Genomic DNA, 26930 nt, shown 5'->3' with positions numbered 1-26930 from the left:
CCTATAGTATAGACAGTGATCCTCACCATTCTCTCCTATAGTATAGACAGTGATTATGGCAATGCTCTGCTATAGTATAGACAGTGATCCTGACAATGCTCTCCTATAGTATAGACAGTGATCCTCACCATGCTCTCCTGTAGTATAGACAGTGATCCTGGCCATGCTCTTCTATAGTATAGACAGTGATCCTCACCATGCTCTCCTATAGTATAGACAGTGATCCTGACCATGCTCTCCTATAGTATAGACAGTGATCCTGACAATGCTCTGCTATAGTATAGTCAGTGATCCTGACCATGCTCTCCTATAGTATAGACAGTGATCCTCACCATGCTCTCCTATACTGTAGACAGTGATCCTCACCATGCTCTCCTATAGTATAGACAGTGATCCTGACAATGCTCTCCTATAGTATTGACAGGGATCCTCACCATGCTCTCCTATAATATAGACAGTGATTCTGACAATGCTCTCCTATAGTATAGACAGTGATCCTCACCATGCTCTCCTGTAGTATAAACAGTGATTCTGACAATGCTCTCCTATAGTATAGACAGTGATCCTGACAATGCTCTGCTATAGTATAGACAGTGATCCTGACAATGCTCTCCTATAGTATAGACAGTGATCCTGACCATTCTCTCCTATAGTATAGACAGTGATTCTAAACATGCTCTCCTATAGTATAGACAGTGATCCTAGCCATGCTCTTCTATAGTATAGACAGTGATCCTGACAATGCTCTCCTATAGTATAGACAGTGATCCTCACCATTCTCTCCTATAGTATAGACAGTGATCCTCACCATTCTCTCCTATAGTATAGACAGTGATCCTCACCATTCTCTCCTATAGTATAGACAGTGATCCTCATCGTGCTCTTCTATAGTATAGACAGTGATCCTGACAATGCTCTGCTATAGTATAGACAGTGATCCTCACCATGCTCTCCTATACTGTAGACAGTGATCCTCACCATGCTCTCCTATAGTATAGACAGTGATCCTGACAATGCTCTCCTATAGTATTGACAGGGATCCTCACCATGCTCTCCTATAGTATAGACAGTGATTCTGACAATGCTCTCCTATAGTATAGACAGTGATCCTCACCATGCTCTCCTGTAGTATAAACAGTGATTCTGACAATGCTCTCCTATAGTATAGACAGTGATCCTGACAATGCTCTGCTATAGTATAGACAGTGATCCTGACAATGCTCTCCTATAGTATAGACAGTGATCCTGACCATTATCTCCTATAGTATAGACAGTGATTCTCAACATGCTCTCCTATAGTATAGACAGTGATCCTAGCCATGCTCTTCTATAGTATAGACAGTGATCCTGACAATGCTCTCCTATAGTATAGACAGTGATCCTCACCATTCTCTCCTATAGTATAGACAGTGATCCTCACCATTCTCTCCTATAGTATAGACAGTGATCCTCACCATTCTCTCCTATAGTATAGACAGTGATCCTCACCATTCTCTCCTATTGTATAGACAGTGATCCTCACCATTCTCTCCTATAGTATAGACAGTGATCCTCACCATTCTCTCCTATTGTATAGACAGTGATCTTCACCATTCTCTCCTATAGTATAGACAGTGATCCTCACCATGCTCTCCTATAGTATAGACAGTGATCCTCATCGTGCTCTTCTATAGTATAGACAGTGATCCTGACAATGCTCTGCTATAGTATAGACAGTGATCCTCACCATGCTCTCCTATAGTATAGACAGTGATCCTCATCGTGCTCTTCTATAGTATAGACAGTGATCCTGAAAATGCTCTCCTATAGTATAGACAGTGATCCTCACCATGCTCTCCTATAGTATAGACAGTGATCCTCAACATGCTCTCCTATAGTATAGACAGTGATCCTCACCATTCTCTCCTATTGTATAGACAGTGATCCTGACAATGCTCTGCTATAGTATAGACAGTGATCCTCACCATGCTCTGCTATAGTATAGACAGTGATCCTGACCATGCTCTTCTATAGTATAGATAGTGATCCTCACCATTCTCTCCTATAGTATAGACAGTGATCCTCACCATTCTCTCCTATAGTATAGAGAGTGATCCTCACCATTCTCTCCTATAGTATAGACAGTGATCCTGGCCATGCGCATCTATAGTATAGACACTGATCCTGACAATGCTCTCCTATAGTATAGACAGTGATCCTCACTATGCTCTCCTATAGTATAGACAGTGATCCTCACCATTCTCTCCTATAGTATAGACAGTGATCCTCACCATGCTCTCCTGTAGTATAGACAGTGATCCTCATCGTGCTCTTCTATAGTATAGACAGTGATCCTGAAAATGCTCTCCTATAGTATAGACAGTGATCCTCACCATGCTCTCCTATAGTATAGACAGTGATCCTGACAATGCTCTGCTATAGTATAGACAGTGATCCTGACAATGCTCTGCTATAGTATAGACAGTGATCCTCACCATGCTCTTCTATAGTATAGACAGTGATCCTGACCATGCTCTGCTATAGTATAGACAGTGATCCTCACCATGCTCTGCTATAGTATAGACAGTGATCCTGACCATGCTCTTCTATAGTATAGACAGTGATCCTCACCATTCTCTCCTATAGTAGAGACAGTGATCCTCACCATTTTCTCCTATAGTATAGAGAGTGATCCTCGCCATTCTCTCCTATAGTATAGACAGTGATCCTCACCATTCTCTCCTGTAGTATAGACAGTGATCCTCACCATTCTCTCCTATAGTATAGTCAGTGATCCTCACCATTCTCTCCTATAGTATAGACAGTGATCCTCACCATGCTCTGCTATAGTATAGACAGTGATCCTGACCATTCTCTCTGATAGTATAGACAGTGATCCTCACCATGCTCTGCTATAGTATAGACAGTGATCCTGACCATGCTCTTCTATAGTATAGACAGTGATCCTGACCATTCTCTCTGATAGTATAGACAGTGATCCTCACCATGCTCTCCTATAGTATAGACAGTGATCCTCACCATGCTCTTCTATAGTATAGACAGTGATCCTCACCATTCGCTCCTATAGTATAGACAGTGAACCTCACCATTCTCTCCTATAGTATAGACAGTGATCCTCACCATTCTCTCCTATAGTATAGTCAGTGATCCTCACCATTCTCTCCTATAGTATAGACAGTGATCCTCACCATTCTCTCCTATAGTATAGACAGTGATCCTCATCGTGCTCTTCTATAGTATAGACAGTGATCCTCATCGTGCTCTTCTATAGTATAGACAGTGATCCTCACCATGCTCTCCTATAGTATAGACAGTGATTCTCAACATGCTCTCCTATAGTATAGACAGTGATCCTAGCCATGCTCTTCTATAGTATAGACAGTGATCCTGACAATGCTCTCCTATAGTATAGACAGTGATCCTCACCATTCTCTCCTATAGTATAGACAGTGATCCTCACCATTCTCTCCTATAGTATAGACAGTGATCCTCACCATTCTCTCCTATAGTATAGACAGTGATCCTCACCATTCTCTCCTATTGTATAGACAGTGATCCTCACCATTCTCTCCTATAGTATAGACAGTGATCCTCACCATGCTCTCCTATAGTATAGACAGTGATCCTCATCGTGCTCTTCTATAGTATAGACAGTGATCCTGAAAATGCTCTCCTATAGTATAGACAGTGATCCTCACCATGCTCTCCTATAGTATAGACAGTGATCCTCAACATGCTCTCCTATAGTATAGACAGTGATCCTCACCATTCTCTCCTATTGTATAGACAGTGATCCTGACAATGCTCTGCTATAGTATAGACAGTGATCCTCACCATGCTCTGCTATAGTATAGACAGTGATCCTGACCATGCTCTTCTATAGTATAGATAGTGATCCTCACCATTCTCTCCTATAGTATAGACAGTGATCCTCACCATTCTCTCCTATAGTATAGAGAGTGATCCTCACCATTCTCTCCTATAGTATAGACAGTGATCCTGGCCATGCGCATCTATAGTATAGACACTGATCCTGACAATGCTCTCCTATAGTATAGACAGTGATCCTCACTATGCTCTCCTATAGTATAGACAGTGATCCTCACCATTCTCTCCTGTAGTATAGACAGTGATCCTCACCATTCTCTCCTATAGTATAGACAGTGATCCTCACCATGCTCTCCTGTAGTATAGACAGTGATCCTCATCGTGCTCTTCTATAGTATAGACAGTGATCCTGAAAATGCTCTCCTATAGTATAGACAGTGATCCTCACCATGCTCTCCTATAGTATAGACAGTGATCCTGACAATGCTCTGCTATAGTATAGACAGTGATCCTGACAATGCTCTGCTATAGTATAGACAGTGATCCTCACCATGCTCTTCTATAGTATAGACAGTGATCCTGACCATGCTCTTCTATAGTATAGACAGTGATCCTGACAATGCTCTGCTATAGTATAGACAGTGATCCTCACCATGCTCTGCTATAGTATAGACAGTGATCCTGACCATGCTCTTCTATAGTATAGACAGTGATCCTCACCATTCTCTCCTATAGTAGAGACAGTGATCCTCACCATTTTCTCCTATAGTATAGAGAGTGATCCTCGCCATTCTCTCCTATAGTATAGACAGTGATCCTCACCATTCTCTCCTGTAGTATAGACAGTGATCCTCACCATTCTCTCCTATAGTATAGTCAGTGATCCTCACCATTCTCTCCTATAGTATAGACAGTGATCCTCACCATGCTCTGCTATAGTATAGACAGTGATCCTGACCATTCTCTCTGATAGTATAGACAGTGATCCTCACCATGCTCTGCTATAGTATAGACAGTGATCCTGACCATGCTCTTCTATAGTATAGACAGTGATCCTGACCATTCTCTCTGATAGTATAGACAGTGATCCTCACCATGCTCTCCTATAGTATAGACAGTGATCCTCACCATGCTCTTCTATAGTATAGACAGTGATCCTCACCATTCGCTCCTATAGTATAGACAGTGAACCTCACCATTCTCTCCTATAGTATAGACAGTGATCCTCACCATTCTCTCCTATAGTATAGTCAGTGATCCTCACCATTCTCTCCTATAGTATAGACAGTGATCCTCACCATTCTCTCCTATAGTATAGACAGTGATCCTCATCGTGCTCTTCTATAGTATAGACAGTGATCCTCATCGTGCTCTTCTATAGTATAGACAGTGATCCTCACCATGCTCTCCTATAGTATAGACAGTGATCCTCACCATTCTCTCCTACAGTATAGACAGTGATCCTCAACATGCTCTCCTATAGTATAGACAGTGATCCTCACCATTCTCTCCTATACTATAGACAGTGATCCTGACAATGCTCTGCTATAGTATAGACAGTGATCCTCACCATGCTCTGCTATAGTATAGACAGTGATCCTGACCATGCTCTTCTATAGTATAGACAGTGATCCTCACCATACTCTCCTATAGTATAGACAGTGATCCTCACCATTCTCTCCTATAGTATAGACAGTGATCCTCACCATTCTCTCCTGTAGTATAGACAGTGATCCTCGACATGCTCTCCTATAGTATAGACAGTGATCCTCACCATACTATCCTATAGTATAGACAGTGATCCTGACAATGCTCTTCTATAGTAGAGACAGTGATCCTCACCATTCTCTCCTATAGTATAGAGAGTGATCCTGACCATTCTCTCCTATAGTATAGACAGTGATCCTCACCATTCTCTCCTATAGTATAGACAGTGATCCTCACCATTCTCTCCTGTAGTATAGACAGTGATCCTCCCCATTCTCTCTGATAGTATAGACAGTGATCCTCACCATGCTCTCCTATAGTATAGACAGTGATCCTCACCATGCTCTTCTATAGTATAGACAGTGATCCTCACCATTCGCTCCTATAGTATAGACAGTGATCCTCACCATTCTCTCCTATAGTATAGACAGTGATCCTCACCATTCTCTCCTATAGTATAGACAGTGATCCTCACCATTCTCTCCTATAGTATAGACAGTGATCCTCACCATTCTCTCCTATAGTATAGACAGTGATCCTCACCATTCTCTCCTATAGTATAGACAGTGATCCTCACCATTCTCTCCTGTAGTATAGACAGTGATCCTCACCATTCTCTCCTATAGTATAGACAGTGATCCTCACCATGCTCTCCTGTAGTATAGACAGTGATCCTCACCATTCTCTCCTGTAGTATAGACAGTGATCCTCACCATGCTCTCCTATAGTATAGACAGTGATCCTCAACATGCTCTCCTATAGTATAGACAGTGATCCTCACCATGCTCTCCTATAGTATAGACAGTGATCCTCAACATGCTCTCCTATAGTATAGACAGTGATCCTCAACATGCTCTCCTATAGTATAGACAGTGATCCTCACCATGCTCTCCTAAAGGATAGACCGTGATCCTCACCATGCTCTCCTATAGTATAGACAGTGATCCTCACCATGCTCTCCTAAAGGATAGACAGTGATCCTCACCATACTATCCTATAGTATAGACAGTGATCCTGACAATGCTCTTCTATAGTATAGACAGTGATCCTGACAATGCTCTCCTATAGTATAGACAGTGATCCTGACAATGCTCTTCTATAGTATAAACAGTGATCCTGACAATGCTCTTCTATAGTATAGACAGTGATCCTGACAATGCTCTTCTATAGTATAGACAGTGATCCTGACAATGCTCTCCTATAGTATAGACAGTGATCCTCACCATTCTCTCCTATACTATAGACAGTGATCCTGACAATGCTCTGCTATAGTATAGACAGTGATCCTCACCATGCTCTGCTATAGTATAGACAGTGATCCTGACCATGCTCTTCTATAGTATAGACAGTGATCCTCACCATACTCTCCTATAGTATAGACAGTGATCCTCACCATTCTCTCCTATAGTATAGACAGTGATCCTCACCATTCTCTCCTGTAGTATAGACAGTGATCCTCGACATGCTCTCCTATAGTATAGACAGTGATCCTCACCATACTATCCTATAGTATAGACAGTGATCCTGACAATGCTCTTCTATAGTAGAGACAGTGATCCTCACCATTCTCTCCTATAGTATAGAGAGTGATCCTGACCATTCTCTCCTATAGTATAGACAGTGATCCTCACCATTCTCTCCTATAGTATAGACAGTGATCCTCACCATTCTCTCCTATAGTATAGACAGTGATCCTCACCATTCTCTCCTATAGTATAGACAGTGATCCTCACCATTCTCTCCTATAGTATAGACAGTGATCCTCACCATTCTCTCCTGTAGTATAGACAGTGATCCTCACCATTCTCTCCTATAGTATAGACAGTGATCCTCACCATGCTCTCCTGTAGTATAGACAGTGATCCTCACCATTCTCTCCTGTAGTATAGACAGTGATCCTCACCATGCTCTCCTATAGTATAGACAGTGATCCTCAACATGCTCTCCTATAGTATAGACAGTGATCCTCACCATGCTCTCCTATAGTATAGACAGTGATCCTCAACATGCTCTCCTATAGTATAGACAGTGATCCTCAACATGCTCTCCTATAGTATAGACAGTGATCCTCACCATGCTCTCCTAAAGGATAGACCGTGATCCTCACCATGCTCTCCTATAGTATAGACAGTGATCCTCACCATGCTCTCCTAAAGGATAGACAGTGATCCTCACCATACTATCCTATAGTATAGACAGTGATCCTGACAATGCTCTTCTATAGTATAGACAGTGATCCTGACAATGCTCTCCTATAGTATAGACAGTGATCCTGACAATGCTCTTCTATAGTATAAACAGTGATCCTGACAATGCTCTTCTATAGTATAGACAGTGATCCTGACAATGCTCTTCTATAGTATAGACAGTGATCCTGACAATGCTCTCCTATAGTATAGACAGTGATCCTGACAATGCTCTTCTATTGTATAGACAGTGATCCTGACAATGCTCTTCTATAGTATAGACAGTGATCCTCACCATGCTCTCCTATAGTATAGACAGTGATCCTCACTATGCTCTCCTATAGTATAGACAGTGATCCTCACCATGCTCTCCTATAGTATAGACAGTGATCCTGACCATACTCTCCTATAGCATAGACAGTGATCCTGACCATGCTCTGCTATAGTATAGACAGTGATCCTGACAATGCTCTCCTATAGTATAGACAGTGATCCTCACCATTCTCTCCTATTGTATAGACAGTGATCCTCACCATTCTCTCCTATAGTATAGACAGTGATCCTCACCTTTCTCTCCTATAGTATAGACAGTTATCCTCACCGTGCTCTCCTATAGTATAGACAGTGATCCTCATCGTGCTCTTCTATAGTATAGACAGTGATCCTGAAAATGCTCTCCTATAGTATAGACAGTGATCCTCACCATGCTCTCCTATAGTATAGACAGTGAACCTCAACGTGCTCTCCTATAGTATAGACAGTGATCCTCACCATTCTCTCCTATAGTATAGACAGTGATCCTGACAATGCTCTGCTATAGTATAGACAGTGATCCTCACCATGCTCTGCTATAGTATAGACAGTGATCCTGACCATGCTCTTCTATAGTATAGACAGTGATCCTCACCATTCTCTCCTATAGTATAGACAGTGATCCTCACCATTCTCTCCTATAGTATAGAGAGTTATCCTCACCATTCTCTCCTAAAGTATAGACAGTGATCCTCACCATTCTCTCCTGTAGTATAGACAGTGATCCTCACCATGCTCTCCTGTAGTATAGACAGTGATCCTCACCATGCTCTCCTGTAGTATAGACAGTGATCCTCACCATGCTCTCCTGTAGTATAGACAGTGATCCTCACCATTCTCTCCTGTAGTATAGACAGTGATCCTCACCATGCTCTCCTATAGTATAGACAGTGATCCTCAACATGCTCTCCTATAGTATAGACAGTGATCCTCACCATGCTCTCCTATAGTATAGACAGTGATCCTCAACATGCTCTCCTATAGTATCGACAGTGATCCTCAACATGCTCTCCTATAGTATAGACAGTGATCCTCACCATGCTCTCCTAAAGGATAGACCGTGATCCTCACCATGCTCTCCTATAGTATAGACAGTGATCCTCACCATTCTCTCCTATAGTATAGACAGTGATCCTCACCATTCTCTCCTATAGTATAGACAGCGATCCTCACCATTCTCTCCTATTGTATAGACAGTGATCCTCACCATTCTCTCCTATAGTATAGACAGTGATCCTCACCTTTCTCTCCTATAGTATAGACAGTTATCCTCACCGTGCTCTCCTATAGTATAGACAGTGATCCTCATCGTGCTCTTCTATAGTATAGACAGTGATCCTGAAAATGCTCTCCTATAGTATAGACAGTGATCCTCACCATGCTCTCCTATAGTATAGACAGTGATCCTCAACATGCTCTCCTATAGTATAGACAGTGATCCTCAACATGCTCTCCTATAGTATAGACAGTGATCCTCACCATTCTCTCCTATAGTATAGACAGTGATCCTGACAATGCTCTGCTATAGTATAGACAGTGATCCTCACCATGCTCTGCTATAGTATAGACAGTGATCCTGACCATGCTCTTCTATAGTATAGACAGTGATCCTCACCATTCTCTCCTATAGTATAGAGAGTTATCCTCACCATTCTCTCCTAAAGTATAGACAGTGATCCTCACCATTCTCTCCTGTAGTATAGACAGTGATCCTCACCATGCTCTCCTGTAGTATAGACAGTGATCCTCACCATGCTCTCCTGTAGTATAGACAGTGATCCTCACCATGCTCTCCTGTAGTATAGACAGTGATCCTCAACATGCTCTCCTATAGTATAGACAGTGATCCTCAACATGCTCTCCTATAGTATAGACAGTGATCCTCACCATGCTCTCCTGAAGGATAGACCGTGATCCTCACCATGCTCTCCTATAGTATAGACAGTGATCCTCACCATTCTCTCCTATAGTATAGACAGTGATCCTCACCATTCTCTCCTATAGTATAGACAGTGATCCTCACCATTCTCTCCTATAGTATAGACAGCGATCCTCACCATTCTCTCCTATTGTATAGACAGCGATCCTCACCATTCTCTCCTATAGTATAGACAGTGATCCTCACCTTTCTCTCCTATAGTATAGACAGTTATCCTCACCGTGCTCTCCTATAGTATAGACAGTGATCCTCATCGTGCTCTTCTATAGTATAGACAGTGATCCTGAAAATGCTCTCCTATAGTATAGACAGTGATCCTCACCATTCTCTCCTATTGTATAGACAGTGATCCTGACAATGCTCTGCTATAGTATAGACAGTGATCCTCACCATGCTCTGCTATAGTATAGACAGTGATCCTGACCATGCTCTTCTATAGTATAGACAGTGATCCTCACCATTCTCTCCTATAGTATAGACAGTGATCCTCACCATTCTCTCCTATAGTATAGAGAGTTATCCTCACCATTCTCTCCTAAAGTATAGACAGTGATCCTCACCATTCTCTCCTGTAGTATAGACAGTGATCCTCACCATGCTCTCCTGTAGTATAGACAGTGATCCTCACCATGCTCTCCTGTAGTATAGACAGTGATCCTCACCATGCTCTCCTGTAGTGTAGACAGTGATCCTCACCATTCTCTCCTGTAGTATAGACAGTGATCCTCACCATGCTCTCCTATAGTATAGACAGTGATCCTCAACATGCTCTCCTATAGTATAGACAGTGATCCTCACCATGCTCTCCTATAGTATAGACAGTGATCGTCAACATGCTCTCCTATAGTATAGACAGTGATCCTCAACATGCTCTCCTATAGTATAGACAGTGATCCTCACCATGCTCTCCTATAGTATAGACAGTGATCCTCACCATGCTCTCCTATAGTATAGACAGTGATCCTCAACATGCTCTCCTATAGTATAGACAGTGATCCTCACCATGCTCTCCTATAGTATAGACAGTGATCCTCAACATGCTCTCCTATAGTATAGACAGTGATCCTCACCATGCTCTCCTAAAGGATAGACAGTGATCCTCACCATACTATCCTATAGTATAGACAGTGATCCTGACAATGCTCTTCTATAGTATAGACAGTGATCCTGACAATGCTCTCCTATAGTATAGACAGTGATCCTGACAATGCTCTTCTATAGTATAAACAGTGATCCTGACAATGCTCTTCTATAGTATAGACAGTGATCCTCACCATGCTCTCCTATAGTATAGACAGTGATCCTGACCATACTCTCCTATAGCATAGACAGTGATCCTGACAATGCTCTCCTATAGTATAGACAGTGATCCTGGCAATGCTCTCCTGTAGTATAGACAGTGATCCTGACCATACTCTCCTATAGCATAGACAGTGATCCTGACAATGCTCTGCTATAGTATAGACAGTGATCCTGACAATGCTCTGCTATAGTATAGACAGTGATCCCTCTAGACCAGTTAGTCGGTGAAGCATGAGATTGGCATCTGATTCAATCAAGACACTAATTTATCAGATTAAAGGCTCTTAAAGCGGAATAGTTCTACTTCCATTCAGGATCTGTATAAGATTTCATTTCTGAAAAAAGGAAATGCAATTGTTATTGTGTGTTGTCATTCTGCAGTGCTATATGTTTTTGTGATTAATTAATCTTTGAACATAAACCAATATAACATGATATCATAAACCTGTATTACATTCATAAACCGGTACTAGCCCCACAATCCCCTTTCCTTAGTAGCTGGTGAACCTTTTTCCTGGACTTGGGAATTGTTCAAGTGTTTTGTCTTTATGAGCTCTACCGTTCAGTGTCAACAATGTATCGGAAAAAAAATATCTGTCAAAAGTAGTCTACGCAGATAATAAGTGTTGTTTGTGGTGACAGAACTGTAAGCTGTTTTCTTCCTCTATCTCCATGCCTTTGATTACAGGCTCTTTGAAAAATATGCAAAACACCTCGCAGAGCAATACGTGTTGACAAGCCTAACAATAGAGAGGATGCTGGTGGTCTGTGGTGGGAGGGGGACCTCAGGGAGAGGATGAATCTCAGTCCATCCATCTGCTTCTTACAACGCCATCACTCAACCTCCCCGAGAAAGGCCTCTCTCTCAAGGCCATGTGTAAAACAAGTGCATGTACACGCAGACGTGCACACACACACACACACACACACACACACACACACACACACACACACACACACACACTGTCACGATCGTCGTTACGTGAAAGAGAGGAGGATCAAGGCGCAGCGTGAAATGAACACATTTAATCAACGAAAACGAAGAACACTTACAAACTAAACAAAACAACAAACCGACGAACGTGAAGCTATACAAACTAAGTGCTAACATGCAACATAGACATAGACAATCACCCACAAACTACCTAATGACTATGGTTGCCTAAAAATATGGCTCCCAATCAGAGACAACGATAGACAGCTGTCTCTAATTGAGGACCAATCTAGGCAACCATAGACATACATACACCTAGACTGAACACTGCCCCATAAACATACAAAAAACCCTAGACAATACAAAACACATACTTCCCCCATGTCACACCCTGACCTAACTAAAACAATAAAGAAAACAAAGATAACTAAGGCCAGGGCGTGACACACACACGCACACACACGCAGGCACATGCGCGCATATACACACACACACACACACACACATGCGGACATGCCCACACACACACACACACAAGCGTGCACACGCACTTTTATACTCACACACGTATTCACTTCCAGCTTTGCAGTACACTACCTATATAAAACAGTTTACATCAAGTTCACTGCTGAAAAATAGCACACGGAAGAGAGTAACATTACCTCATAAAGCTAAGAGACAAATTATCCTTAATTGTTATTATTTACCAAGTCACATGATTCAGGATTAGACTGTGGCCAAGCAGGCAGTGACTCACATTTCCCCTGGAAAGCCTTGAGTGGGTCTGGGGTGAGAGGCAGGGGCGTCATGCACCCATTATTTTAGAGAAGGCATAAAGTACGTGAGGACGCAGATTTCACCTGGTTGAGTGAAAATTGTCGGAAAATAACTTTTCCCTGCAGTCTAGAGCCATAATCATTATACCTAAGGATATGTCAATGTCTATTTTTCTACATAGGTTATTGAAGAATACCTCTTTACCTGTTCAGTTGTCATTTTAATGAATGATGCACCGCATTAATTGTTTTTAGACTTTTTAAAAGTCTAGCAACCATGCCAGCAGGTATCCCAGCTAAGTTAGATAAACAAGTAACTAACTTGATTAATAGCCTGAAATGACTTGGTAGCTGGTTTTGAGGTTGGGAGATTGGGAACCTATCTAGCTGGCTAGCTAAAGCCAACTTCATAAAAACCTAAGTGGCTAGTATTACAGAGAAACAACATTTCAGTTTTAATTATTCATCAATAAGGAATCAATATGCTACATAGCTTGATCAAAATCAAATTAATTTACAAACATACCTCCTGCGAGTCCTGCCCATCACAGGCAGCTAAAATCAAATCAAACACTGTGTCTGTCACTTGAAACTGTCTCTCCTCTTCCACTGATGATACTGTCTGCAAGCACTAGAGTATCTAGCATCCTGCCTAGCATGTCTTTGCTCCGTAGTGCACGTTGGAAGGAACCATTTACCAGGGAGAATGGGGGGGTACTCTTTGACTGGTCCAGTCAGTGTCCCCCTCCGCAAAATATACCCCTGACAAAAGGTAGGCTTAAAAATGTATGTTTAGTAATTAATTTAGCATCTGAAAATAAAAAAACAGGACAAATCTATGGGCATAACGCCTCTGGTGAGAGGGACCTGAAGGTGCTTGGCTGATTAGAGGTTATGACTTGGTACTCTCTGTATTGCCCTTGTGGCTCAGAGCTAACAGCTATTAGCATCACAATGTAGAAATAATAGATTCATAAGAGGAAGGGCTTCCACAGAGGCATTAACATCCACTTCATCTAATGAGGGCGTTGGACACATTCAAATCGATTCAGAGATTTCACCCCAAAACATGGTAAACAATCCAAGCAGTAAAAATGCAGAACCTTGCCAAATGTGCTCATTTGTAGTGGGGCCACAAGCCTGCAATGGCACATACTGTAACTCTATACAAGTCCTTGTGCAATAAAAACGGCGTTTGAACATTTGTCTCTTAAATCCTTTGTTGTTGTTGTAATGAATTCTTTACAATCATGTTTGTTTTCCATCATAGTTTCATAAACTTGTAGAAAAAACACTTTATGACACTGTCATAAGGCATTATGACTATTCTGTGTCACTTTACTTGGACTAAGAAAATACACTTTATGACAAAGTCAAGAAGCATTATGACCATCATAATCATATAAGCCGGATAGGCCTATCACGTACATGCCTGCCCTTATGTCTGTCATCAGTCAAAAAGGTGTCTTGTCCTGCTCTTAAAATCTGCTCCTGCATTCATCCCAGTCATCAGCAACAGACCAATTGGGTACATTTAACATTTTAGTAATTTAGCAGATGCTCTTATCCAGAGTGACTTTCAGTTAGTGCATTCATTTTAAGATAGCTTGGTGGGACAACCACATATTACAGGCATAGTAAGTACACTTTTCCTCAATAAAGTAGTTATCAGCAAAGTCAGAGATGAAAAGGGGGGCAGTTCAGGAAAGTTCAGAAAAGTTCTTATCTGAATAATATAATTACGGGTAGGTGCATGTCTGACATCAATGTGTGCGCAAATTACAGTGATAATTTAACTACTGTGATCAATTTCAGAAAATGTTATATAACATAAACATACTGTTGACTTGTAGGTTATGGTGTAATGAAATGTTTAGCTTTTTTGTGTGGTAGGTTTTGTGGGTTTTGACACTCTTATGTAGGTGTCATAACCAGCCATAAAATAACACAATAATCATCACAACAGGTCTATATATTTACATTTACATTTAAGTCATTTAGCAGACGCTCTTATCCAGAGCGACTTACAAATTGGTGCATTCACCTTATGACATCCAGTGGAACAGCCACTTTACAATAGTGCATCTAAATCTTTTAAGGGGGGGGGGGGGGTCAGAAGGATTACTTTATCCTATCCTAGGTATTCCTTAAAGAGGTGGGGTTTCAGGTGTCTCCGGAAGGTGGTGATTGACTCCGCTGTCCTGGCGTCGTGAGGGAGTTTGTTCCACCATTGGGGGGCCAGAGCAGCGAACAGTTTTGACTGGGCTGAGCGGGAACTGTACTTCCTCAGTGGTAGGGAGGCGAGCAGGCCAGAGGTGGATGAACGCAGTGCCCTTGTTTGGGTGTAGGGCCTGATCAGAGCCTGAAGGTACGGAGGTGCCGTTCCCCTCACAGCTCCGTAGGCAAGCACCATGGTCTTGTAGAGGATGCGAGCTTCAACTGGAAGCCAGTGGAGAGAGCGGAGGAGCGGGGTGACGTGAGAGAACTTGGGAAGGTTGAACACCAGACGGGCTGCGGCGTTTTGGATGAGTTGTAGGGGTTTAATGGCACAGGCAGGGAGCCCAGCCAACAGCGAGTTGCAGTAATCCAGACGGGAGATGACAAGTGCCTGGATTAGGACCTGCGCCGCTTGCTGTGTGAGGCAGGGTCGTACTCTGTGGATGTTGTAGAGCATGAACCTACAGGAACGGGCCACCGCCTTGATGTTAGTTGAGAACGACAGGGTGTTGTCCAGGATCACGCCAAGGTTCTTAGCGCTCTGGGAGGAGGACACAATGGAGTTGTCAACCGTGATGGCGAGATCATGGAACGGGCAGTCCTTCCCCGGGAGGAAGAGCAGCTCCGTCTTGCCGAGGTTCAGCTTGAGGTGGTGATCCGTCATCCACACTGATATGTCTGCCAGACATGCAGAGATGCGATTCGCCACCTGGTCATCAGAAGGGGGAAAGGAGAAGATTAATTGTGTGTCGTCTGCATAGCAATGATAGGAGAGACCATGTGAGGTTATGACAGAGCCAAGTGACTTGGTGTATAGCGAGAATAGGAGAGGGCCTAGAACAGAGCCCTGGGGGACACCAGTGGTGAGAGCACGTGGTGAGGAGACAGATTCTCGCCACGCCACCTGGTAGGAGCGACCTGTCAGGTAGGACGCAATCCAAGCGTGGGCCGCGCCGGAGATGCCCAACTCGGAGAGGGTGGAGAGGAGGATCTGATGGTTCACAGTATCGAAGGCAGCCGATAGGTCTAGAAGGAGGAGAGCAGAGGAGAGAGAGTTAGCTTTAGCAGTGCGGAGCGCCTCCGTGATACAGAGAAGAGCAGTCTCAGTTGAATGACTAGTCTTGAAACCTGACTGTTTTGGATAAAGAAGGTCATTCTGAGAGAGATAGCAGGAGAGCTGGCCAAGGACGGCACGTTCAAGAGTTTTGGAGAGAAAAGAAAGAAGGGATACTGGTCTGTAGTTGTTGACATCGGAGGGATCGAGTGTAGGTTTTTTCAGAAGGGGTGCAACTCTTGCTCTCTTGAAGACGGAAGGGACGTAGCCAGCGGTCAGGGATGTGTTGATGAGCGAGGTGAGGTAAGGGAGAAGGTCTCCGGAAATTGTCTGGAGAAGAGAGGAGGGGATAGAGTCAAGCGGGCAGGTTGTTGGGCGGCCGGCCGTCACAAGACGCGAGATTTCATCTGGAGAGAGAGGGGAGAAAGAGGTCAGAGCACAGGGTAGGGCAGTGTGAGCAGAACCAGCGGTGTCGTTTGACTTAGCAAACAAGGATCGGATGTCGTCGACCTTCTTTTCAAAATGGTTGACGAAGTCATCTGCAGAGAGGGAGGAGGGGGGGGGGGGAGGATTCAGGAGGGAGGAGAAGGTGGCAAAGAGCTTCCTAGGGTTAGAGGCAGATGCTTGGAATTTAGAGTGGTAGAAAGTGGCTTTAGCAGCAGAGACAGAAGAGGAAAATGGAGAGAGGAGGGAGTGAAAGGATGCCAGGTCCGCAGGGAGGTGAGTTTTCCTCCATTTCCGCTCGGCTGCCCGGAGCCCTGTTCTGTGAGCTCGCAATGAGTCGTCAAGCCACGGAGCGGGAGGGGAGGACCGAGCCGGCCTGGAGGATAGGGGACATAGAGAGTCAAAGGATGCAGAAAGGGAGGAGAGGAGGGTTGAGGAGGCAGAATCAGGAGATAGGTTGGAGAAGGTTTGAGCAGAGGGAAGAGATGATAGGATGGAAGAGGAGAGAGTAGCGGGGGAGAGAGAGCGAAGGTTGGGACGACGCGATACCATCCAAGTAGGGGCAGTGTGGGAAGTGTTGGATGAGAGCGAGAGGGAAAAGGATACAAGGTAGTGGTCGGAGACTTGGAGGGGAGTTGCAATGAGGTTAGTGGAAGAACAACATCTAGTAAAGATGAGGTCAAGCGTATTGCCTGCCTTGTGAGTAGGGGGGGAAGGTGAGAGGGTGAGGTCAAAAGAGGAGAGGAGTGGAAAGAAGGAGGCAGAGAGGAATGAGTCAAAGGTAGACGTGGGGAGGTTAAAGTCACCCAGAACTGTGAGAGGTGAGCCGTCCTCAGGAAAGGAGCTTATCAAGACATCAAGCTCATTGATGAACTCTCCGAGGGAACCTGGAGGGCGATAAATGATAAGGATGTTAAGCTTGAAAGGGCTGGTAACTGTGACAGCATGGAATTCAAAGGAGGCGATAGACAGATGGGTAAGGGGAGAAAGAGAGAATGTCTACTTGGGAGAGATGAGGATCCCGGTGCCACCACCCCGCTGACCAGAAGCTCTCGGGGTGTGCGAGAACACGTGGGCGGACGAAGAGAGAGCAGTAGGAGTAGCAGTGTTATCTGTGTTGATCCATGTTTCCGTCAGTGCCAAGAAGTCGAGGGACTGGAGGGAAGCATAGGCTGAGATGAACTCTGCCTTGTTGGCCGCAGATCGGCAGTTCCAGAGGCTACCGGAGATCTGGAACTCCACGTGGGTCGTGCGCGCTGGGACCACCAGGTTAGGGTGGCCGCGGCCACGCAGTGTGAAGCGTTTGTATGGTCTGTGCAGAGAGGAGAGAACAGGGATAGACAGACACATAGTTGACAGGCTACAGAAGAGGCTACGCTAATGCAAAGGAGATTGGAATGACAAGTGGACTACACGTCTCGAATGTTCAGAAAGTTAAGCTTACGTTGCAAAAATCTTATTGACTAAAATGATTAAAATGATACAGTACTGCTGAAGTAGGCTAGCTAGCAGTTGCTGCTTTGTTGACTTTGTTTGAAAGTGTAGCTGGCTAGGTAACCTCGATAGCTGGCCAGGTAACTGGCTAGATAATTAGTCTAAACTACACAATTGTCTTAGATACAAGGACAGCAAGGACAACTATGTAGCTAGCTAACACTAGCTAGCTAACACTACACTAATCAAATCGTTCCGTTGTAATGTAATAGTTTCTACAGTGCTGCTATTCGGTAGAAGTTGGCTAGCTAGCAGTGTTAGCAGTGTTAGCAGTGTTGACTAGCAGTGTTGACTAGGTAGGAGAACGGCAGCGCGGCGGACGAAAATAGCTGGCTAGCTAACCGAAATTACTCTAGACTCCACAGTTATCTTAGATACAAAGACAGCAAAGACAACTATGTAGTTAGCTAACACTACACTAATCAAGTCGTTCCGTTGTTCCGTTGAATGTAATAGTTTCTACAGTGCTGCTATTCGGTGGCTAGCTGGCTAGCTAGCAGTGTTGATTACGTTACGTTACGTTAAAAGGACGAAAATAGCTGGCTAGCTAACCTAGAAAATCGCTCTAAACTACACAATTATCTTTGATACAAAGACGGCTATGTAGCTAGCTAAGATCAAACAAATCAAACCGTTGTACTGTAATGAAATGAAATGAAATGAGATACTACCTGTGGAGCGAAGCGGAATGCGACCGGGTTGTTGAATGCGGAAGTATATGATATATATATATATATATATATATATATATATATATATATATATATATATATATATATATATATATATATATATATATATATATATATATCATGAAAGGGTTATTGTCACGTTCCTGACCTGTTTTCCTTTTTTCTTGTATTTATTTAGTTGGTCAGGGCGTGAGTTGGGTGGGTTGGTCTATGTGTGTTTTTCTATGTTGGGGTTTTTGTGTTCGGCCTGGTATGATTCTCAGTCAGAGGCAGCTGTAGATCGTTTGTCCCTGATTGAGAATCATACTAAGGCAGCCGGGGTTTCACGTGTGTTTTGTGAGTGGTTGTATCGCGTGTCTGCATTCGTGCCACACGGGACTGTTTGTCGATTGTTTCATGGTGTTCTTTTGTTTCGTGTTCAGTTTCGTTATAATAAATAATCATGGACACTAATCACTCTGCTTATTGGTCCGACCCGTCTCGCCTCTCCTCGTCCGAGGAGGAGGAAGAATATTACGACGATCGTTACAGTTATTATGGCAGGTAATGGAAAGTTATGTTAGCTGTTATGACATGGTTATGACCGTGTCATGACGCTGGGTGTCAAGTAAAGTGTTACTGATAAGGCATATGCAGGGATGATTGTACATTGTTGTGTTTCATGTTAGAGTATTGGGATAATTACGATTACTTTGTAGTTTTGTTTTCTCAGTCCCTAAGGTCGACCAACACCCACTTTGGGTTTGAATTGTTGTTGCGATGACTCAGTAGATGTTGGCCAGAAATTGGGGCCTCATAGTTCTTGTGTTCTACTACATGATTGATACGTTTTATACCTTGCTGACCAAGACCACTCCTAACTGAGAGCAATTAGCTGTTTATTTGTAGGTATGTTCCAACATTTTATATTATATAGTTAAATCTAGAATCGGCTTCCTATTCCGCAACAAAGCATCCTTCACTCATGCTGCCAAACATACCCTTGTAAAACTGACCATCCTACCAATCCTCGACTTCGGTGATGTCATTTACAAAATAGCCTCCAAAACCCTACTCAATAAATTGGATGCAGTCTATCACAGTGCCATCCGTTTTGTCACCAAAGCCCCATATACTACCCACCACTGCGACCTGTACGTTCTCGTTGGCTGGCCCTCGCTTCACACTCGTCGCCAAACCCACTGGCTCCAGGTCATCTACAAGACCCTGCTAGGTAAAGTCCCCCCTTATCTCAGCTCGCTGGTCACCATAGCAACGCCCACCCGTAGCACGCGCTCCAGCAGGTATATCTCTCTGGTCACCCCCAAAACCAATTCTTCCTTTGGCCACCTCTCCTTCCAGTTCTCTGCTGCCAATGACTGGAACGAACTACAAAACCTCTGAAACTGGAAACACTTATCTCCCTCACTAGCTTTAAGCACCAGCTGTCAGAGCAGCTCATAGATTACTGCACCTGTACATAGCCCATCTATAATTTAGCCCAAACAACTACCTCTTTACCTACTGTATTTATTTATTTTGCTCCTTTGCACCCCATTATTTCTATCTCTACTTTGCACCTTCTTCCACTGCAAACCAACCATTCCAGTGTTATTTTTTTTACTTGCTATATTGTATTTACTTCGCCACCATGGCCTTTTTATATATATTTTTTTATTTTATTTATATATATATTTTGTTTGCCTTCACCTCCCTTATCTCACCTCACTTGCCCATATTGTATATAGACTTATTTTCACTGTATTATTGACTGTATGTTTGTTTTACTCCATGTGTAACTATGTGTTGTTGTATGTGTCGAACTGCTTTGCTTTATCTTGGCCAGGTCGCAATTGTAAATGAGAACGTGTTCTCAATTTGCCTACCTGGTTAAATAAAGGTGAAATAAAAAAATAAAAAAATATAACTGTTTGATTAGGTGTAGCAAGGTTCTCTGTGGAACTGAAGTTAACTTTTCATTAACAAATGGGAAGTTAGTGTTCATTTTTGAACTTAGTTCTCTGAGTCTTTTCTTTACCCTATCATTCTCAAAAACAAAGAGAGAAGTATGCCAGCCTTTTCTTTTTTCCTCTTGTGTTACTTTAGGCAACAGAATCCCCCAGACAACTCTGATCTGAACCAGATCAGTGTAGCCAACAGCATATGAACTGCAAAATCACACATCACACTCGAAACCAAAATTCAACTCACTTTAGCAATGATTATTCACTCAAGCACTAATGGTAAGATACCTCATTGGCAGTCACCATCACGGCCTTATCATGATTGGCAATGGTTTTACCGCCTGTTCTCTCCTTCTCAACTCCGATAATTCAATGGCGGTTAAGACTTGCCTGTGCTCCATTTAAATCAAATAAAAGTTGATTTCTCACGTGCGCCAAATTCAACAGGTAGACCTTACAGTGAAATTCTTACTTACAGTAGGTGAACAATAGATAAGTAAAGAAATAAAAACAACAGTAAAAAGACAGTGAAAAATATTAGTAGCGAGGCTATATACAGTAGCGAGGCTGTAACAGTAGCGAGGCTATATACAGGCACCGGTTAGTCGGGCTGATTGAGGTAGCATGTACATGTAGGTATGGTTAAAGTGACTATGCATATATGATAAACAGACACAGTAGCAGCAGCGTAAAAGAGGGGTTGGAGGGGACAATGCAAATAGTCCGGGTAGCCATTTGATTACCTGTTCAGGAGTCTCATGGCTTTGGTGTAAAAGCTGTTGAGGAGCCTTTTGGTCCTAGTCTTGGCGCTCCGGTACCGCTTGCCATGCGGTAGTAGAGAGAACAGTCTATGACTGGGGTGCCTGGAGTCTTTGACAGAGGAAGGTGCCATAGGGCCTTCCTCTGACACCGCCTGGTGTCGAATTTCACTGTAGAGAAGGAGGTATTATCTGTGAGAGAGATGGAAAAAGAGAGAGAGACTCGTTTTTCTGGGAACAATGATGATGATTCTGTTTGGGAGTGCATTGCATAGCATAGTGAATGATTATTTCAGCCTTTTGAACAGATCTGGATCCCGGAGTAACGTTAGATTGTAGCGGTGCTAATCTTCAGCCACTTCAGCATGATCAAAGGATTAGGCAGAGCAGTGTTCTAATCATCCCCGGCGCCCTGCGGAGACATGGAAACGCACGTCTCCACCGAGAAAAATGTGTGATTCTGAAAACAGAGAGGCCAAGTAAGAAGAGATGAAAACCTAATTTGAAAAATAGACCGTTTGAGGAGGGGACAGGCAAAGGAGAGGAGAGTCCAAAACAATTTTTAAAACTCTAATATTTAGTTCTATAAAAACTCTTGTTCTTCGAACTGTCGTTCATATCTACTTAAGTTACTTTCTCACAAATATAAATATACCAACTTTTCAAATATAAGCTCTGCAAATAATCTCTCATTTAATAAATTCCAAATTAACAGCTATTTGTAACCCCGTCAAACTTCAATGATCTCGATAGCTGTTAGTCTTCTTCCAAATATCTCATTAGCTTTGTGTGATCAGTGCAGGTCTTTTATAGTCGCAGGTGGTTCTGAGGGAAGCCCACCTCTGTACTATCCTGTGTGTGAGTTAGTGTTAGCTAACTATGTGGTTATCTGCCTCCCCGTCCATGTATTCAGAGCCAGTGCCCCTGCCTTATCAGCAGTCTGTAGCTTGCATGCTCAATCGCCTGATTTTGTCAAGGGTGACTCCAAAAGATTCTGATAGGCACTTCGCAAATCACCCAGTTGATCTAAAATATCGACCAGCCACAAAAAGTCATTACACACAATAATGGCGGGCGGGACCTTGGAAGATGTGACTTAATTAGGTTTCAAATGTCTTCAAAAATGCCTTCAAATCTCTGGGCCCTGGGAGGGTATCACACACACCCCTGAGTCTTCACTGACTTTACAGCTGGAGAAAGTCTACTACTGCTGACAATACTACTGCTCCTGCTGATACACAATATTTACTAACTACAGAAATGGAATTGATTGATAATCCTAGTGCTATTATCATTCTACTTGTACTACTACTACTACTACTACTACTACTACTACTACTACTACTAACGACTTATATCACTACACATAATAGATTCATATTAATAATTTCTGTTGAGGTGTTCAATATGTACTTGTGCTGTATATTTCATAATTGCTGTATCGATGTAAAGCTGCAATTTTTAGATATTCTTTAGATTGTAATTTTGTGAGGGTGGTTACAATCATGAGCATGTTCTACTCTATTGCTTTGTCTGTATCTCTATGTGTCTCTCTATGTATCTCTATGTGTCTCTCTGTGTCTCTCTATGTCTCTCTATGTGTCTCTCTGTGTCTCTCTCTGTGTCTCTCTATGTGACTCTCTGTGTCTCTCTCTGTGTCTCTCGATGTGACTCTCTGTGTCTCTCTATGTGTCTCTCTGTGTCTATCTGTGTCTCTCCATGTCTCTGTGTCTCTCTCTCTCTCTCTCTCTCTCTCTCTCTCTCTCTCTCTCTCTCTGTGTCTCTCTATGTCTCTCTGTGTCTCTCTATGTCTTTCTGTGTCTCGCTGTGTGTCTCTGTGTCTTTCTGTGTCTCGCTGTGTGTCTCTGTGTCTCTCTATGTGTCTCTATGTGTCTCTCTATGTGTCTCTCTGTGTCTCTCTATGTCTCTATGTGTCTCTCTATGTCTCTCTATGTCTTTCTGTGTCTCTCTATGTCTCTCTGTGTCTCTCTATGTCTCTCAGTGTATCTCTCTCTCTCTGTGTCTCTCTATGTCTCTCTCTCTCTCAGTCTGCTCAGTATGAGATAATTATTAAATGAGGGAGAAAAGCAACACCAGAAAGTCTCTCAACAATAAATGGCATGTTTTCATAATGACATTTAAAAAGTAATTGCATGTAAATTGTGTTCCAGGCTTTGATAGCAATGAAAACATGCCTGGTGTTTAAATGAGTGTTCTATTTACCCTCTCTCTGCTTGTCTGTGTGTTTGTCTCTCTGCCAACCTCGGTGTCATTGGAGAATCTATATTTTAGAGCAAGGTCTTTTTTTCTGCATCACAAACTGATGAGAATATTGTTTTATATCTGCATTGATTAAATTACTTTCCTTCTGAGCTCATTACAATTTGTTCAACCTCACAGGCACAGCTTTTGATAGGAGATGATCCTGACCAATATTTATGAATTCACCATGATATATCTAGCTTTTGAAACAAACCTCAAATAAATAACATTCTGTTTTGATTGATTTAGAGTTTGTGTGTGCATCGGTACTACTGTATAAATGTCTGTTTTACACATTAATTGCACCAGGAATATCACTATCAAGACTGACTCTCCTCCAACTCCTTTTATGACATGATTGAATCATAGCCTAACAGTCATCATTCTCTCTGTTTCTTCCTTGCTGTGTAGAAAACCAAGATCTCCACGTACGACAAGATGTGGGAGTTTATGAGCAGTCGGAGGCACTCTGTGATGGTGAAGGATATTGACGAAGGGATCCATCGAGTTCTCACCTCGGACTACGCCTTCCTCATGGAGTCCACCACCATCGAGTTTGTCACCCAGCGCAACTGCAACCTTACCCAGATAGGGGGTCTCATCGACTCCAAAGCCTACGGCGTGGGAACCCCCATGGGTACGTCCTCCTCTCAACATAGTACAACACACACATATACCTACTTCTCAAGCACAATTTCAGCAACTACTCTCGCCTATTTTAACAGTTAGGACAAAAGACTGAGCCATACTCCCACCCAGAGTACATTCTCCATAACCCTGAGACATGACCCATGCAATAACGTTCAGTATCATAGCAGCCTGCAGTAAGATAAGGTTTATTATGCTGTTTAATAAAACAGTCCACTACGCTATAGCATGTTTCTCATTTCATAACACAGCAAACATACCACATATATAATGCTTTCATATTATTCCATAATCGAGCACACTAATCTATAATAGGAAACCGCTGTATGGATCAAATCAAATCTAATTGTGTTGGTCACGTACACAGTTCACAGCAGGTATAAAATGTGCAGCAAAATGCTTGTGTGCTAGCTCCCTCAACACTGTAGTACAATAATCAATATCAAATATCAGATTTGCTCTCTCTGGCTTTTCAAACAGAATGACTCTCTTGCACTAATGGTGCCCGCTAAGTAAACTACTGCCAGTCCTTCTGAACATCATCTTTCTTCATGTAAGCCATGGCTCAGTGTGTGTGTGTGTGTGTGTGTGTGTGTGTGTGTGTGTGTGTGTGTGTGTGTGTGTGTGTGTGTGTGTGTGTGTGTGTGTGTGTGTGTGTGTGTGTGTGTGTGTGTGTGTGTGTGTGTGTGTGTGTGTGTGTGTGTGTCAGTGTGTGAGAGAGAGTGTGTAAGCACCCATGGACCCTGAGGGGCCAAGCAGCTGGTGAAAGCAGCTGATGAAATATCTGACATAAATAAATAAATGAATGAAGAGGGTGTTGGGTGGTGGCACGCTGGTTTACACGTTGTGTGCGGAGGTGCAGGATTTGATTATGGAGCTCAGCAGCAGATTGTCTTAATCCTGTTACACATGCAGCTCCCGGCAACGGCTGCCACAAATGAAAAGGAAAAACTCCTTGTAAGTACCTGAGTTATAAGGGGAAGATCGCTCTGGGGCGTCCCTACAAGACAACTTAACACAATGACCTCCATGCAAAGGATGCTGGCTTTTTTGTATTTATGTAGGTAGACTGGGAAGTGGAAGTTGTCTTTCTTTCTATGTTTGGGAATTGTGGCTTTTATACGCTACGTAAATGAACTCTAAAAGGTTTTGGAGTAACAGTCTCCCTGTTATTTAGCTTGTTGTCTAACACATTGTTCAGTATGCAGCAGGACACATGCTTTTAGAGAATACAACACGTTGTGTCCCATTTCCCTAAGAGGATGGATAATTCTGTCCTTTATAACATCAGTGGCTATTTGCTCCATTTGTGTATGTTTTACGTATTTCTCGGTCAGAAAGCACAGGGCCATTCAGTAAGTGACTGTATGAGAAAGCAGCAGAGAGGGTGTGTTTTCTCTGTGTGATTGTGTTTCCTGTGTGATTTGTCCGATAACTATTTTTGTGACCAGGTTGTTGGCGACAGCTGGAATGGAATATGCTGCATGGATTGTGATGCATTTGCTAGGAACAATGCAGGAATGGGTTTGTCGTGTGTGTGTGTGTGTGTGTGTGTGTGTGTGTGTGTGTGTGTGTGTGTGTGTGTGTGTGTGTGTGTGTGTGTGTGTGTGTGTGTGTGTGTGTGTGTGTGTGTGTGTGTGTGTGTGTGTGTGTGTGTGTGTGTGTGCGCGTGTGTGAGTGTATGTCTGCATGTGCGCATGCGTTCATGTGTGTGCATTTGTATTAAGTGTGTGCGGGTCTCCAAATACGTTTCTCCGTATGTGTGTGTGTGTGTGTATGTCAGGCAAAGGGTTAGGTTGTGCATCGCACACATCGTCGGTCCGTGCTGAAAAAGGATGTTTAGCATCATCCCTCCCTTGTGGCCCATTCACACGGAGCAGAGAACAAGGCATTTAAATTGCTAATCCTACCCTTTTAGTACCCGTTACCATATGTGTCCTGTATTCCCATACAGCCTGGCCATTTAGCATATATCTCATTGACTTTAACAGAGAGGAGTTGTCTGCCTGCATTAGTACCTGGGTGTATTTGGTTCTGAGTCCCTCTGGCAGCCGCTCCCCAAGTCTGCACTGTAATGGACAGAGTTAGTGTTAGTTAGCGCGGCCGTCCAGATGTTCTCCATCTCTAACTCTAATGGGATATTTACTGCATTGGCAACTGCGGTTAATTCAGAGTATAACATTTAGCCCATAGAAGAGGAGAGTAGACCAGAGCAAAGTATATACATCTGGTAGCTGATGATATTAGATGAGAACAGATGAAAGTAGGACCATTGTGAAGTTGTATCTAAAGGGGATTGTTGTTGGCCTACGTAAGGTAGGTGGAAGGGGGGAGGGACACAGGAGCTGTGTAGCTGTGTGTCCACATTAGAGAGTGAAGCCCCATAGTGACTGTAGTCCTATTGTACCTATGGGGATAGATCTCCCCGCTCAGC

At 43.1% G+C, this 26930-nt stretch overlaps 1 protein-coding gene across 1 annotated transcript in view; it reads left to right on the top strand.

The window, feature by feature from the left end:
- Positions 1-26930, top strand: part of LOC129857328 (glutamate receptor ionotropic, kainate 2-like) — a gene marked incomplete in the record, with an annotated part of 311711 nt that overhangs the window by 263941 nt on the left and 20840 nt on the right. The window contains 1 exon segment of the mRNA XM_055925459.1: positions 24260-24485. Coding sequence (XP_055781434.1) covers positions 24260-24485 — 226 coding nt within the window.

The sequence above is a fragment of the Salvelinus fontinalis genome, chromosome 6 (genome assembly GCF_029448725.1).
Source record: "Salvelinus fontinalis isolate EN_2023a chromosome 6, ASM2944872v1, whole genome shotgun sequence".
NCBI lineage: Eukaryota > Metazoa > Chordata > Actinopteri > Salmoniformes > Salmonidae > Salvelinus > Salvelinus fontinalis.
Note: the sequence above shows the minus strand (reverse complement) of the source record. Positions and strands in the feature narration are given on the sequence as shown.